General features: G+C 35.6%; 1 protein-coding gene across 1 annotated transcript in view; it reads right to left on the minus strand.

The window, feature by feature from the left end:
• SEMA3C (semaphorin 3C) overlaps positions 1-17,862 on the minus strand; it is a 176,344-nt gene that overhangs the window by 49,934 nt on the left and 108,548 nt on the right. Inside the window, exons 7-12 of the mRNA XM_039252482.1 lie at positions 16,739-16,858; positions 14,719-14,861; positions 12,824-12,938; positions 12,196-12,265; positions 10,342-10,486; positions 1,149-1,371 (exon numbers count right to left, since the gene is read on the minus strand). Of these exons, the coding sequence (XP_039108413.1) occupies positions 1,149-1,371; positions 10,342-10,486; positions 12,196-12,265; positions 12,824-12,938; positions 14,719-14,861; positions 16,739-16,858 (816 nt within the window). The remainder of the gene's footprint in view (positions 1-1,148; positions 1,372-10,341; positions 10,487-12,195; positions 12,266-12,823; positions 12,939-14,718; positions 14,862-16,738; positions 16,859-17,862) is intronic.

Below are 17,862 nucleotides of genomic sequence, written 5' to 3' on the forward strand. Positions count from 1 at the left end.
TTACAGATACATTTTAGATCTGTATCTTAAGCGAGAAGAGGAATTACCTAATTTCATGAAGTAGCTCTTATATTACAGGTAAAGAGATTTCATCACTTCCTGAAAGGTAGTCAGCAATGTTTGAAAGTTGTTAATTACTGCCTGACTGGCAAACTAGAGTTTTTTTCTCTTGATATAACTTTAGTGTATATCAAGTTACCTGGAGGGCTTGTTAAAACACAGACGGGCTGGGTCTTATCCCTACAGTTCTTGGATCGGAGCCTGCAACTGTATTTCTACCAAGTTCCTGGATAATACTGATTTTGTTGGTCTGGGGATCACGTTTTGAGAACCCCTGCTACAAGGTCAGCCATTCCACATTCATGTAGGTCTACAAACAAGATTGGTTTTCACTCAACTTATTAAAGTAAATTGGCAAACTACAATTGCGAATGTATTAAAATACTATCTATAATATCTTTTTAAAAACTCTATCTGTATTTGTTATTAAATTAACTTTTAAACGTTCTGTAGACCATCCGCCATTATCACTATCACTGGAAAATGACTCCATGTATTTATTAAAAAATTGCAGGGGTGCCTGGGTGACTCAGCTGGTTAAGCGTCTGACTTTGGCTCAGGTTGTGATCTTGCAGTTCATGGGTTCGAGTCCCCCATTGGGCTCTGCGCTGACAGTGTGGAGCCTGCTTGGGGTTCTCTCTCTCTCCCCTTGTCTCTCTCTCTTTGCCCATCCTCCATTGATGCTCTCTCTCTTACTCTCTCTCTCTCAAAATAAGTAAATTAAAAAAAAATCTTAAAAAACAGTTGAAGACTTTGTTCCACTTGAGAGAAACCCTGACCCATGCTAAAAATGTCTTCCCATCCTTTCACTGAGCTCATAATTATTATACTTCACGATAATATGTGCCAGGGACTCTTCTAGGTGCTTTACATATATTAACCCATTAGTTACTCATAAAAACCCTATAGAGTAATTTATATTATTAACTCCATTTTACAGATGTGGTAACAGGCATCGAGACATTAAATACCTCAGTGAGGGATCAGACAGAATTAACACTGGAGTTTCTCTGCTTCTGATATTATGGTCCACACCTGTTATGTTTTTTGACTACACATTAAAGTACAGTTTGGGCACAAATACTTACCTGTTCCGAGAAACAGCACGTGATATCTACCATCAGCAGCATTCACTCGGTCCACAGCGATCTTTGTGTACTTGTAGTCGGTGCCTATTCGAACAATCAGAGGCCTTCTGTGGATTGGGTAGATAGAATTGTACATGAGAGGATGGTTCCGAATAAAAGTGACAACGTCATCTGGGAACTCCTTAGTGGTCCGCATATTGGGTGTAAATGCTCCTCCTGGGCACTAATAAAATATTTTAAAAAGAACCAAATTAGTAAATAGTGACTTCCTTTTAGTGATAACCAAAAGACTTCCACTGTTTAAAATATTTCAAAGAGCTCAAGTTGTTGTAAGCACAGATCCTCTTTGACTTACAGTGGGTTTGAATCCATTGTAAATTGAAAATATAAGAATGCATTTGATACACTTAACCTAACCAAACATCATAGCTTAGCCGAGCCCACCTTAAACATGCTCAGAACACTTACATTAGCCTAACGTTAGAGAAAATCATGTAACACAAAGCTTATTTTATGCTGAAGTGTTGAATAGCTCATGTAATCGATTGAATATGGAACCGTGAAACACAGAATGACTTTAAGCGTATGGGTTGTTGACTTTTGTGATCACGAGGCTGTCTGGGGACTGCAGCTCACTGCCCTACTCAGCATTCTGAAAGAGAAGCAATCACTAGCTTGGGAAAGTATTCAAACTACAGTTCTGCTGAATTTGTATTGCTTCTGCACCATTATAAAGTCAAAAAAACCATGAGATGAAGCATCATAAGTGGGGACCATCTGCATTTGCTACTCATTGAGGAGAAAACAACATGACTGTATATACAACTATCTATAGTAAATGAAATTAAAAGGTGTACAATTTGACCAGTTGAGCAAGGTTAAGTCCACTTACCCTACTCCATTTGTTTTTGGAGAGCAGTTGATGCCATTTTACATATAACTTTTTACCTTTCACATCTATCACTTTTCTATTACTATTCATACCAGTGACAGTGTTGTTAGAGGGAAAAAAAAACAACTGCGGATATAATCTAATACTATTACTGGCTAAAACAGATGATCATTGTCAGATTCAATCAGAATTCTAATGTACAAGAGTTTTATTCCAGTATGATTCTTTCCTCCCCATGTGGGATCTCCAAAGTCAGAACTTGGATTGGGTATGGATAATTAGACCTGTTAATTCCCTTCGAGAAAAGACTCTTATGACTTCCACTACTCTTAGAATAAAATTCCGATAGCTCAGCATGGCCTACAAGCTCCTGTATGTCTGGATTTCATCTACCATTCTCAAAATAGTTCATGCTCTTCTTGAGAATCAAGCATGCTCCCCCTCCAGGACTTTGACACTTGCTCTTCTCCATCTGGAACACTCTTCTCCCTATAACTCCAATCTGAACCTCATTTTGTTCTCAGTTCAAAAGTTATTTCTTCATTTTTTTTCAAATTTTTAAAATATGTATTCATTTTTGAGAGAGAGAGAGTGCGAGTAGGGGAGGGGCAGAGAGAGAGAGGGAGACACAGAATCTGAAGCAGGCTCCAGGCTCTGGGCTGTCAGCACAGAGCCCGACGTGGGGCCTGATCCCGCGAGCGGTGAGATCATGACCTGAGCCAAAGTCGGATGCTTAACCTACTAAGCCACCTGGGCGCCCCCAAAAGTTACTTCTTTAAAGGTTAACACATACAAAATTAGTTCCCCTCTCCATCTCTACTTTCTATTTCCTTAACCAGCTTTATTTTTCTTCACAGCTCCATTTACCTAACTGTATATTACATATTAGTTGTTTGTATGTTCAGTGTTTGTTTCTTCCTCTAGAATGTAAGCTATCCACTGACCTGAACTGGGTATATTTTTTTCATTGTTTCACTCTCAGACCTGTGACAAAGCTGACAGATAGTAGACATCCAACAAAGAGCAGTTTAATGAGAGGATTACTCTATTACACCTGGCATTCAGTTTTGGGTCAGGGGCTGTATGAAACAAGAGCCTTAATTCTGGCTAGGAGACGAAAGATTCAGAGCATCAAGTTCAAAGAGGCAGCTAGACAGCAATAATAAGATCTGAAAAAGGACTGCTGGACAGCTTTAGCAGTTCTGGAAGGAGCACAAGACAAGGGCTTCTGGGGAGAAGATTCCATTTATAGGGCATCTGAGGCCAAGCTCAGGGGCAGGCTGGGAGCCTCTGAAGCCTGGAACTCAAACTTATCCACTAATAGGATCCAAGTGTTAAGATATACAAGCAAAGCTGTTGGGTATAATCTTTAACATATACAAACATTATTTGTGTAACCTTATTAAATAAATACCTGTATTTCTACTTTTGGAAACAAAAAAGATTGTGTCATATTTCCTTGAAAGAAGAGCGTTTCTATTCTAGTTTTCATTTATTCCCTTTACAGAGGTACAAGGTAAAAGCAAGAAACTAACTTTCTGATCAATAGCAATGGGTATAGCATCTGTGGCAAACAGTAGGATGCAATAGGGTCAGTAACAAACTGGAAAGTTATACCTTATTCTAGGGTGGCAACGAGCACTCATTTCTAGCTGAAATCCCTGTGTGGCCAGATATCAACAGAAGATAGAGATGTGGAATTTTATGTGAAATCTGCCAGCATTTTAACGTTAATTCAATATAGAAAGAGAAAAACAACTGTGGGGATTCCCCAAACCATGGTGACCTCTAGGTTAAATCCTTGTAACAGCTATCTCACAATGTTAGTGCTTCTGGACCAGTATCCTTGGGCAGACTCCCCGTTGCCAATGACTTTCAGCAAATTACTAACGTTGCCTCACTCACTTAGACTCTGTCATACTGAATGCAATTTTTTGAGTCACTTTGACCAGTTAACATCACTAGAACTTTACTAGAACCAGCAAATACAGTTTTTTCTCTTTTTATAGAAAGGCACAAGGCGCAATTAAATGACTTTGCTAAGGAGACATAATGAGACAAGTAATAAAACTAAGCCTCCCATTCCTTATCCCATCAAGTAGGCTTTCATCTGAGGTTTATATGCTTTTCTTTTAGGAAAAAGCATTATATTTAAATATACATGTTTATAAATTGCCCACAAAAAAGACCAAATGAGGACAAAGAATTTCCTATGAGGGTATTCTAAACTGATGGATATGTTCCACACTTCAGGAAAGTGTAGAATTATGGGTGTTCTCTACCCTCCCTCTACACACAAAGTGGAAAAAGGGAAATACATTGCTCATTGAATGAAAAAATGGAAAGAACAAATGCACAGACAATTCAAATAGTTCCAGGTCCTCATAAAACACCACTAATTATGGTCTGCTAGGCTGAGATGTCTCCTTAAATGTTTGCAAACATTCTCATTTGTAGGTTCCAGAAAAATCCAAAATTAGCATAAGTTACTGAGCAATTTATATAATTTCCAGTTAGCAATTTTCATGTGTGATAAGGTTATTAAATTAGAAGTGTCTGGTTTCTGGGCTTTACTTAATTGAAATTCAGTTAAAAATTATGTGTTGGGTGCTGAAAACTGGAGTAACCCAAACAAATCAACTGACAACTCAAATCAGTTATTTTATATTCAGTCAAATGTGCCCCATCTGGTGGGGCGCCTGGGTGGTTCAGTCAGTTAAATGTCCGACTTCAGCTCAGGTCATGATCTCGTGGTTCGTGGGTTCGAGCCCCGCATTGGGTTCTGTGCTGGCAGCTCAGCGCCTGGAGCATGTTTCAGATTCTGTGTCTCCTTCTTTCTCTGCCCCTTCCTCACTCATGCTCCGTCTCAAAAATAAATAAAATCTATTAAAAAAAAAGTCCCCCATCTGGGACTTTTTATAGTCACAATAAACCTCTTGCTTAGAAACATGGGTTTCTTGGTAGACATTTATTTTCAAAATTACAAAAGAATTCTTTCTGACAATCTTTTCCACTGATTCGTGGCATAAGCTTTAGAGATAAGACACAGGGTGAGTGACAGTGATAGTGACAAGGATAGAAATGGATGACCCTTTGCAGATTCTCTATCTGGACTTGTGAGTTTGCTTAGTGTGACATTACCAAGTATAAATAAGGTGCAATTAATTTATCCCTTGCTTTGTGGTATGAGAAAGCATGTATACTAAAATCTCAAGATAAGTGTAACATCCACATACTACCAGAAAACAAAGCTTCTGTCTACGAATGAGGCTGGGGTCTCACTTTTCAGAAAGCTGATTTAACTCTACAAACTGTCATTGAGTAGTGTGGATTAAACTCCTTTAAGTTGTTTTTCTCCAGTTCTAGCATTCTGTTTATCAAGCAGTGATAATCACTCCTTTTATGATTGAAGATGCGTTACGTATTTTGATTACTAAAGTGCCAGGTGAAATGCTACCAACAATAACAATGCCATGTTAAGGAAATCTCAGCAACTGTCATCCTCACCTAATCTCTTTCCTATTTTTAGGTATTCTTGACATCTGCCGTCCTCTGATGCTCCTCACAGAGCACATCCATGATCCTACTTTTTGATATTAATATAATCACATGTTAACTCATGCATCCATTCTTTGGCCACATTTTTTAATTTTTAATTTTTTTGGGGGGGAGCAGAGAGAGAGAGGGAGAGAGGGAACCCCAAGCAGGTTCTGCACTATCAGCATGGGGCTTGATCTCATGAACTGGGAGATCATGACCTGAGCGGAAATCGAGAGTCCAACACTTAACCAACTTTTTATTCACATATTCATTTTTTATTCAAAAAGCATTTTGATGTGCCCAGTAGGGGACATAAGAAAAAGAAGCTATCATTATCTTTTAGAAAGAAGTATTCTAGTAAGGAAAATAGGCATATTAAAAGAAAATAACAATTAAGTCATATAATAATCATTTAAGACAAACATAAAATAAATAACAAAGGTTGGTTTCTGATCAGTTGCCATATATGTTTAAGAGCCAATTTTTTATATATGAATTCAGAATAGTAGAGAACTTAAGGGTCTCGGGGCTGATGAAAAGGTTTAAAGATAGGATAAACATGTTTGAATATTTAGGGAACTGTAATTCCTGAGACATTGCTGGATCATAGAGTGCAGAGTAGAAGAAGGAGGTAGGAGTTGAGGTTAAAGACTGCAGAAAATAAGAGCAAAACTAGTCAGAGAAAGAGAGACTGACACGGTCAAGGGGAACTTGACCTAACACTTCAAAGATGAGTGGTATACGGATAAATACATGCACATAAATAAATGGCATTCCAGAATCTGGGTTAGTTTCTGGCATTGGTCTTTAAAACTTGTATTCTGAGAGAAAGCGATCCCCTTGCTTAAACCCTTGACAGTCTAGGCCCTTTAAAGCCTAAAGAATGACATGGTTGAAGACTTCTACTTTTATGCACCAGTTGGCCCTCATTTTATCTCCATGTATCCTCCATTGCTGACAAGACTGCTCTGCTCCATGCCTATTAGCTCATGCAGAGCTTCTAGAACGACTTACTACTTTCTCTCTTTGCCTTATAATGTAAGCTGTAAACTTTGTCTGAAACATCCTTCCTTCCCGACCCAAATTATCCAAATCTGACTGCCTTCAGGGCCAGCTCAATCTCATGTTGTTTATATGTCTTCTCTGGACAAGGCTGTCCCATGGCAGTCTTTCTCTCCTCTAGACTTCAATAATATTTATTGCCTATTTTATTCATGTGTCTTAAATAATCATACGAAACAATATATAATGAACTTTTCATGTCTATTTGCTTTATGTACTTTATTTTATTGTAAACTTTAACAGTGTTTTAAACATCTATGAACAACAGAAATACTTCTAATATAACAACCATGACAAGATGCATGGAATCAACAAAATTGCCAGGAATCAAGTTCTTTTTTGTCTTGCCAGCACTAACTTATGTGGGTCTTTAGCTGCACCAGGTACCAGGCCTGTAAAGCACAACGATTAAACCAGGTGGTTCTGGTCCACTTATAAACAGATATTAAAACAGAACACTTTTATTACGTTCCGCTTTAACAGGATAGTATAAGCAAAAACAATTTTCTACAGAAGCTTTAAACACGTTGCAACAGAATAATGTAATATGTTAGCTCAGCCACAGAGCGAATCTGCAGTCTCTGGCTGCCCTTTGCAACATACCAAAGGTGTCCTGTTTCTTCCACAAACTTGAATCACTTATGGAAAAACATTATGACACAATTGGCAGAATTCTTCCCACTGCTGGTTGGGGCAGTTTGCTAACAGAGCTATCCACTCTGCTTTAAAAGAATCACCTACAAGGAACATTAGAATGAGAGTATACAATTTCTGCCCTTGTCATTTCTTTAAGAATCCAGTCATGGATTCATGAGGTTGACCCGGCAACTGAACTACTGTGTAGGGAAATAAAGTACAGCAATGACAGTTGATTCTTCATTGGGAGGTCTTCAGAAGCAACATTTTTAACCTGAGAGAAGAGGGAATGCTTTGGGTCACTTGGCTGTAGGTCTTCTGGCTACATCAGTGGGATATTAAACCTTGGAAGCCCAGGGAAGAGACAGACACTGGCCACTCTGAGTCAGACAGCTGAGACTTCATGGTGTGTTGTTCAGTGAAGGGTGGAGAGACTAAATCTGGGAGGTTTGCTTTTCCAGAAGGAGTTCCAGAGGTCTTCCTCCACCCTGCCTCTTTCACTCCCTAAGGATCACTCATCTCACAATTTTTTTTATTTAAGGGAGCTGCTCTGGTCTCAACACCAGATGTAAGAAACCACATTATAGAAAAATGTCTCAAGTATCGACTACTCCCTTTTTTTCACAGAGTCAGCTCCAGATGTGTGTTACTAAGCCCTGGCTTATACCACACTGATTTACAGCAGAAAAAACATGCTTTTTCTTAGCAGCTTGGAAATTGTGAACAGTGGGGCTGTTAGTAGAACTTTCTAATTTTGCATTGGTTTATTTTGTTTTACTAAAAGGGGTTTATCTATTCCCATATTTTCTGTAGAATAATCACTATTCGACATGGATGATTTTCTCACTCTGATTCCTGAGAGTTCTTTGGAGCTGCCATTCTAGTGAAGTCTGACAAGGATTGGGAATAGAGGTGGATGATTTGTAATAGTCATCAATTTCCCTACTGTAACTACTCTCACCACACTGAGCTCAAGTCACTACTGGAATCCTTACTTGAAACGAGGAGAGACGCATACAATCTGTTCTGTAAACTGGATATAAAGTAGCCCTGACACATACTCACTGAGGCTCTGAGGCCTCAGACCTGATTCATTTAGCATGACTTTATCTATCTTATCTGCTTATCTGAGAAATGTCTCTCAAGGAACTACTTGAGGAAAAATAGAATTGTTTGAGTTCATAAACCACCCATTCCTTTACTAATCCCATATGCATGCTGTGAAACAGAATAACTAATGGAAGCATAGACTATCACAACCACCTGTTAATATTCTGTATTAAGATGAAGCAATGACCTGGTCAACTTCAAATAGCAAGTAATCCTCAAAAAAAGATTTATCTTTGAGTAGGTTATCAGTGAGCCCCTTGGAAATGTATGAAAAACACTGACTGAAATAATGAGAGCCATGAGTTATATGGAATTTGAAAGTTGCTAACCTCCCCTTCTCTTATATAACCTCTGCTTGTTATCCAACACACCTCAAGTTGTACCATGAGATCAATACATCTTGTTAATATTTTCCTTGTGTTATACAAAATAATTAAGTAATCTTCCACTTTCTGTTGAACCATGGGCATCAAAGAGAGATCATTTAAAAGGAGACTGTAAATTGTATAATGGGACTTCATCCCAGCTATGATTAAGTGTGGCTTTGCAAAATTTAATTGTTTCACAGGTAACGAGCAATGATGATAATCTTTCCAAAGTTAATTAAAAGTTAACTGTTCCTATAAACCATACTTGTAAGATGATGAGAAAATAAAGGACTGAATAATACATTGCAAATAAACTCTAAGAATAACACAAAAAGTGAATTAACAGTTAGGAAGAAATGATGTGGGATGAATATCTTGAAAGCATATTGGCAGAAGGAACTTCATAATTAAGTAAAAAGGAAAAAAACATTTTAAGAAAAGAATATTCCACAACTATCCTTTGATTATTTTCCATAAAATCATTCTTCTTTACTCACATCCACCCCACTTTATAATTATAACTAAACTCTATGAAATGCAAAATATAAGAAAATTATATTCCCTATGAAAGTCCATTTGAAAATCATATTCCTCTTGATTGTCTCCTCTCAGTGTACCACATGACATTTTATAGAAACAAAAACTAATCAATATTCTAGAATTCAATAAATCATTATAATGGGCTAAATGAAAAACAAACACAGTGCGACTGTGATCATTGTAGTCCCAGAAAAAGTTCAATTCCAGTCTGTCAGTGCACTGCCTGCAGCTAGAAAGGTTAGTTTTCAATGTAGTCCTTAATACTGCTGATATTTTAAAAATTGGATATATGTGTATACCTCAAAACTGTAGAGTTTATAAATTGTTTCATTGAACTAGAACATCACTTTCATCGTATTTATTTATACATAACATTTTCTTTCTTTGAGAAATACACAAGATACAACTTTTAACTAAATATATCCCTTACAATGGAAAGATCTATATTAATATTAGGAAGGGCTGTGAAAAGCATTCAAATTCTTTCAGGATGCCACCTAAATGTTAACACTTTCCAAACTATGGCTTTATGCCAATAAAATTAGGAAAATATCTCTGCCCTGTCTAACATAACCAGTTACCTTCAAATCTAAGAAATTTTATTGGAATAGTACTTAGAAAAATTGTAGAGAGTGTTATACCATATTTGTAAAATACCAAATCAGAGAACCCATGACCTGAAAAATTACAATGAGTATATCAGTGTGTATATATACATATATATGTATTTTTAAATGTGTATTTATTTTTGAGAGACAGAGACAGAGCGTGAGTGGGGGAGGGGCAGAGAGAGAGGGAGTACCAGAATCTGAAGCAGCCTGCAGGCTGCAGGCTCTGAGCTATCAGCACAGAGCCTGATGAAGGGCTCGAACGCATGGAGTGTGGGATCATGACCTGAGCCGAAGTCAGATGCTCAACCGACTGAACCTACCCAGGCCCCCTTTGGTTATATTTAATAAACATCAACATGCTATTCATAGCCTGTTAAAAATATGTGTATTTTTTAAAGAAGCAAAATGACAAAGAAACTTTCCTAGGTACTTACAGTTCCAGGGCGAGGATATGGAATTCTACCCTGATAAGAGATCAGCTGATGATTGGGCCCTTCTTTATGGGCAAAAGGTCCATTAAATACAGTCTGTATATCAGACAAATGATACACACACACTGCTGATCCTTTAAAAACTGAGCTAAAAAAAGAAACAGAAAGAGATCCATTTTCTTATATTTTTAAACTTCTAAATACAATTAAAAAAACAGATGGCAAAGTTTGTGATAAAAAGTTGATATAATTCATCATGGAAATGCTGAATGTTATGTTACACATTGTAAAGCTAAAAAATTTCTCTACTATTTTGAAATAAGCCATTGGTACATAAAGCATTAAAACAGTTAATCCATTCATGGAGGCAGTAGATAATAATACATTATAGAAGACTTCCCAATGTTTCCAAAATACAAGTAAAAGAAGTTTCTAACTAGTTTATCTTAACAACAAAAAATAAATTAATGCTTTATTCAAAAATCTGAATTCAAAGTCACTGTCAATAAAATATATCATAATTTAACTCAGAGAAATAAATCTCCTTAAGAGAAAACTGTATCTCTTTATCTTAAGAACGTTCTCACATTTATCCTAAAGAGTAGTCAGAAAAGTCTAAGTTGTCATAATTTATGTATTTTCCCTATTAGTGACAGAAAAGGAAACAAAAATAAAAAAAAGTAAGGTCCAAAAAAGGTTTGTTACATTAATGTTGTCAATATAATCTCAGAGAATGTGTTTGGATCCTTACTAAAAACTATTCTTGTTGTCACCAAGGCAGATTGACTGAAACAAACATTTCTCTGACTTACCTATATCTCATAAATTAGATGCCTAATGGAAAACCTAGATGCCCATTGAAAAAAACAATATATATTATTTATCATTAGCACTGTTGCTTGGAAATGACAATTGTGCATTTTTCAAAAGGCTATTGGTGGTGGGAAAAACAAACACTGTAGAAATATTTTTTTGAAACAAACGTTTTCTTCTAAAGAATTTGATTCTTTTCACTTTGTTCACTTCTTTGTGAGTTAACTCAAGACCACTTTCTCTTTTAGAACAGGAGTTAAACTCTTCATCCTTTAGAGCCTATTTTTACATATTTTACAGGATAATGTAAATATGACATATAATCAATATCTTTGTGATTTTATCTTTCTCTGAATGGGCCATTATAGTTTACAATTATGCTGTACTTGCCCTGCTAGAAAAGAATGTTAAAATCTTCAAATTTTTGTTTTTTGGTTGATTTTGTCTAATAAAAGGGACATATTACATTCTGCACTGGCTCTGCCACAGCTGGGATGCCGTACTGCATTCTGAGTCACATTCTCAGTTTAAAAGGATTAAAAAGAAATATATCTAGGAAAAGGTGAGAATATGGCAAGTTAACTTGAAATACATGAAAATTAGGATTGGATAGTATATGAAATACTGTCATATGGAACATGAAAACTGGTGCCCTATTTTATTAGTTTCTAGTCATCATTTTGGAATGCTCCAGAATAAAACTTATTTTAGTAGAAATACCAAAAATTTTAGGTGAATCATGGGTGTTCAGACTACTTCCTTAAAACAAATATCTTCTATACTTTATTCCTTCATTGTAATTCATATTTTCCTTTCTTCGAGAAAAAGAGCATATAATCATTACAAATACTCTGTACAAAACTATTTTGAAAGTGTTAGTTCAGCCTAAATGTATTTTGGTAACCAGGCAAAAGTAATCAAACAGGATGGTTGCATCGTGAATGCTTTGTAAAATTAGGCATTGAAAAGAATGCTTTGAAATAATTACTATCATTCAATGAAGCTTACAGCTTAATTCATAAGCTGTAATTGTTTAATAATTACCTTGATGTTGTAAAAATGCCATACACTAGTGTTGTCCTTGGGTTATCAGTTTCCAGCAAAAACACATCCTCTATAAAAGGAAAATATCATTCTTTTAAGCTTCTCAAATATTAACCATATTTGAAAAAGTTACCCCAAGAAAATAATTTCAACTATGAAAAGATTATTGAGAAAGATATTCTGGCAGCATCATTATAATCTGGAAATAGCTAAGTGATCTCAATGAGAGGGATATATATGCTCATACAAACTGATTTCAAATCAGAACATTAGAATTTAAATACATACGAAACACACATTCTTTTAGAAAATCACACACGTATCATTCATTTGTAAATTATGCAAGTACCTCTCTTTCTGTCTCTGTCACACATAGACACGCACACTCATTCATAGATCTTGGGTTATGCAATGAACTAAATGTTTCAGTAGTGCACTCAGGGGCAAAACAGATTTAAAAAGTACTTAAGAATATTTATGAACAGTAAACAGATCATTCATTCAAATTGGCACATGATTTATGCTGAAAACATTCATACAATATACATCCTCCTTTGAGAGGCCATTAAAATACATAAACTTTACAAATTCTTTAGCAAAAGCATTTTTCAATCTCAAATCCATGTACCTAATTCATCAAAGTACGTTTCTGGGCCATCTTCATCAGTTACAGAGCACACCAGCCTCGCTTTTAAGAAGGTTGTCCACTTGTTGACAAGGCTACGCAGTCCTCCAGTGTCGTTCTGAAACCATTTTGAAAACACATTTCAGATCGCTTACATACATATTAAAGTGCATTAAAAATTCAGGTTAGATTTGTACTACGTGGGGGTTTGTTATAATCTGAAGAATGCAAATGTTAACTATATCTGCATATCAACAAAGAGGAATATTTGAGATTTATAGCATTTTATAAAACAGCTCTAGCTATGCCATTAATTTTCTCCCATATGGTATCCACTGAAAATGTTTCAAAGATGAGTTTAATAAATATATGCCCTAAAGCTTTCTAAATTTAACAATGCATGATGAAGTATCTGTGAAATGTTATGGAGAACACATAGCTTAATTTGCCTTTTCTGGATAACTCACTGTCTTCAATATGAACCTAAATTATTGTATACAGTGACTACATTGTATACAAGACCACAGCTTGCAGACGCTACCGTGGTCAGGAAAGTGTGTTTATACTTCTACCAAAAGGTCTCCAATAGTTCTATCTTCTCTTCTTCATTTCTCTGTGTTACCATTTAATCCTCAGTTTTTCCAATCAGATGCTTTAATATATACATTTCTCTGGCTAGGGCAGGAAAAATCGTGTTTAGATCACTCACAAATAGTTTCTAGAGAATTTTTTTTTGTATACCCAGAAGCCTTTCTCCCCTTCTGCTGGCTTTACTGCCTTCTTTCAAATGACTGAGTAGATGAGATCCACAATCAGTGGAACACTGTAATATTTGAAAATAAACTATTTTAAACACTAAGCATGCGAAGAAACACTTTTGCACAAAGAATGCTAATCATAAATGAGTCAGGGCAAATGTGTAAACATCCTATATGGAGGGCATCATGAGGTTTTTTGAGTTGCTCCACATACTTACTGTTTATAGACAAGATAACTTTGTTTAATGTTTTTAATTAGAACTGTATTTTATTAATGTATTTCTTAATTTTCACTGTTGTAGAGAGTTCCTCAACCGTCTTTACTGAAGTTTTGCTGCATTTTATTCACAAGAATTATTCTATTTCTGCAATGTATAATTTAGCTATTTGTTTTTAATACAAATGTATTAAATGAATTAATGCATTAAGTGGAATGCAAAAATTAAATAAAACTGCTCATTTGTATAAAACCATGATAATATTTCTCTGAACTAAACTTTCTTATTTATCTCATATGACTAATGTGAATAAACATTAAATTAAAATGTCTTCTCTCAGAGCACCTGGGTGATTCAGTCAATTAAGCATCTGACTCTTGATTTCAGCTCAGGTCATCATCTCATGGTTTACAGGACTGAGCCCCAAGTGGGGCTCTGTGCGGACAGTGTATACCCTGCTTAAAATTCTCTCTCTCTCCTCTCTCTCTGCCCCTCCTCCACTCGTGCATGCACTTTCTCTCTCCCTCTCAAACTAAATAAACATGAAAAAAATCTTTAAAATGATTCCCCTCAATATTGCATTAATTTGTAACAGTAGATAAAAAGTAGGAAGTTAGGGGCGCCTGGATGGCTCAGCTGGTTGGGCGTCCGACTTTGGCTTAGATCATGGTCTCACAGTTGGTGGGTCTGAGCCTCGCGTAGGGCTCTGTGCTGACAGCTCAGAGCCTGAAGCCTGGTTCGGATTCTGTGTCTCCCTTTCTGTGACCCTCCCCTGCTCATGCTGTGTCTATCTCTCTCTCAAAAATAAATAAAAAAATTAAGTTTGAAAAAGTAGGAAAATAAACTATTGGCAAAAGAAAATATGTTTCTATAATTTGAATTTGTGAGCCTCTCTTTAAATTAGGACAAGATTAATACTTACAGGACATATTCTAGCAATCATGGAATGAATCTGTTTTGTGCTTCTGCTATTGTCGGTCAGTTTCTCTTTGAAGAAGAAGTACACCTTAGCATCATTTGGATCCGTGCCATCTGGGATGACATGTGCATCCACAAACATAGGTTCTGACAAAAAAATACAAAGACTATATATATATACTCATGAAGAAAATCCATCTACTGACCACCCAAGTAGACCACAGGCACATGCCTTCTCCAGCTTTGGTACAGAAGAACAATTCAATGTTCATAGGCAAAAAGTCTAACGGTAGTAAATGTATTCACACAACATACTGTACATGGAATGTCAAGTGCCACAAAATATATCTATAACATAAGAGCTTAAACTACTTTTCCCTGGGGGCGCCTGGGTGCCTCGCTTGGTTGAGCGTCAGACTTCAGCTCAGCTCATGATGTCCTGGTTTGTGGGTTCAGACCTGTGTCAGGCTCTTTGCTGACAATTCAGAGCCTGGAGCTTGCTTCACATTCTGCCTCCTTCTGTCTTTGCCCTCCCCTCTCACACTCTTTCTCTCTGTCTCTCTTTCAAATATAAATAAATATTAAAAAACAACAACTTTTTTTTCTCTATCTGCAATACATTCTAGAAGTTCAGTAAATGCAAACATTCTTTGGGCAATGATGAGTTCTAAAAAATTAAAAGCCTTTCTACCAGTTATTTCCCATGGAATATAATGGTCATTTTATAGAAAAATAGTTTTTTTCAAAGTACAGTTTTCAATCCAGTGCATATAATATAAACTCAAATTCACTGAAGCAGAATGAGTAGGGAGTCCAAGATCTGAAAAAGACATTTTTTTTTTCTTAAACTACAGCATATGAAATGAAAGGGAAATTTTTCAAGGAAAAAGAATGCAGTCATTTGAAGACATAGAGGGATTCCTTATTTTAAGAACAAAAGAAGTTTTAGAATGCTCTATTTCCAGATGTACTAGAGTCATAAATTGAAGAAGGAAATGGACAATCAATGCTTTCTTGTGCCTGCCTATCAGTGAAATAAGATGCTTAACTGTGGTGATTCATGCTTTACTGTGCAATGTTAAGTGGATTGCCAAATTTAGGGTCAGCTAGAAATCTTCCCCAGGGAGAAATGACAAAGTTCTTAGTGGTTTCTGCCCTCTCTAACCAACAGCAACTGATTCAAATTGTACATTTCAAATGTCATATGAATCTCTTTCATGATGTGAAATTCATGTGACACCCCCATAATTTTAAACAACTGAATGCCGATAATCATAAAGTTAATAGAAATTATGATTTCCATTGTGTACTAAATAAATTATAAAAAATATATATACCAGTTTTATAGTTTAATAATCTAAGTATAAAACAAATAGGAGGAGTTGTTGAAAATACTTTAATCATTTTATCTGTCATAAATTTAGGAAAATTTTTAGACTGATATTAAAATATTCAAGCAGGGGCACCTGGGTGGTTTAGTCAGTTAAGCGTACGACTTTGGCTCGGGTCATGATCTCATGGTCTGTGGGTTTGAGCCCCGCGTCGGGCTCTGTGCTGACAGCTCAGAGCCTGGAGCCTGATTTGGATTCTGTGTCTCCCTCTCTCTCTCTGCCCCTCCTCCACTCGCTCTCTGTCTGTCTGTCTCTCTCTCTCTCAAAAATAAATAAACACTGAAAAACATAATAATAAAACATTCAAGCAGACTAAATGAGTAAAATATCGTATTTATGTGATATGATATAATTGGAGAAGATTCTTAATATATGAGCCTGTCTGATAAATATCACTGCCATTTTTATTTATTAATACATCTTATAATAATTATATGATGGGATATAAAGATATATGAACTATGGAATACGTCAATTGTTTATTTATCCTAAATATTAAAAGTCATAAAGTACAGAATTGTTTCTTACATCATGGCTTGATATTTTCATTTTTTAAACACTTTTAACTTTTCTTCACTATAGAATTAAATAGTTTAAAGGACGATTCTCAGAAACGCATACAATGTTTCTTACCACTGAGCCATTTGGAATTGTGTTGATCAGTTCTGACTGCATTCCTCTTCGTTAAACTTCGGAAAATAGCAGCATCTGTGCCCATGAAATCGATATACATTCCAGAGAAAAGCTCCCCATCTAGGAAGAAGAGGATGTCAACACAATTTTAAACCTTTTGTAAAAATCAAGAAGAACTTGGTTATTAGACGATCAAACAAATTACCGAGTGTTTATACTTGTCAGTTTTTATTGTCTATCACATAGAAAAGCTGGATACAACGTAATCTGATGTCATTATTGCCTGTGTGATTCCCAAAATAACTTTATTCTTTATAGAAATAAAAATTCTTCTGCCTGCAGTTAATTATACTAAACACCTAGGTTTTCATACTATGTATCAAAAATGGGTGGAAAATATATGTATAAAACATAACAGAATAGCTTAATTAATTACTACTTTCTTTTAATAAATAAAAAATGCTATAAGAGAGAACTCAGTTTCTAAGTTTGGCAGTAATTAACCACGTGGGAATTAGGACTAAGTCATTTAACACCCTGTATCTCTATCTTGTCATCTGTAAAATCGGAAATTGGCTTATGATTTCAAAAGTTTTCATCACCTATGAAGAATTCCATGGTTTCACTAAATAGATTGAAGATATTAGATTTTATTGTCAAAATACTATTAATGATAAAATTATCTTAGCATTAAAAGTATGTTTCAATTTTTATGCTATAAAGTTTCTGTAAGGTAAATAAAGTGCTACTTTTTCAATTGTAATACACCATTCATTAACATTATGCTAAAATATAATATTATGTTAATAACACACATATGGCTTGACATATGAAGCCATAAAAAACAGAATATAGAGGTAAGAAAGAAAATATATTTTAAAATTAAATTACCATCATTAATGGCAAAATCAGATATTTTAATCTATATTTGTACAACATGAGACATTGACTTTATTTGCTAAGGTCTGTATTAATTTTTACCCTAGTAAGGGCAGTAAGCACTGAACTGGTATGTGTGACCCTAGACTAAAAAACAGTAGTTAAATGTCTACTTAAAATAGAATAAAAGTGATCAGGTCTCACCCAGTGAAAAACCATGTAGTTTTTTTCTTTGACTGATGTTC

This window comes from Hyaena hyaena, unplaced genomic scaffold, assembly GCF_003009895.1.
Source record: "Hyaena hyaena isolate Hyena2069 unplaced genomic scaffold, ASM300989v1 scaffold_415, whole genome shotgun sequence".
NCBI lineage: Eukaryota > Metazoa > Chordata > Mammalia > Carnivora > Hyaenidae > Hyaena > Hyaena hyaena.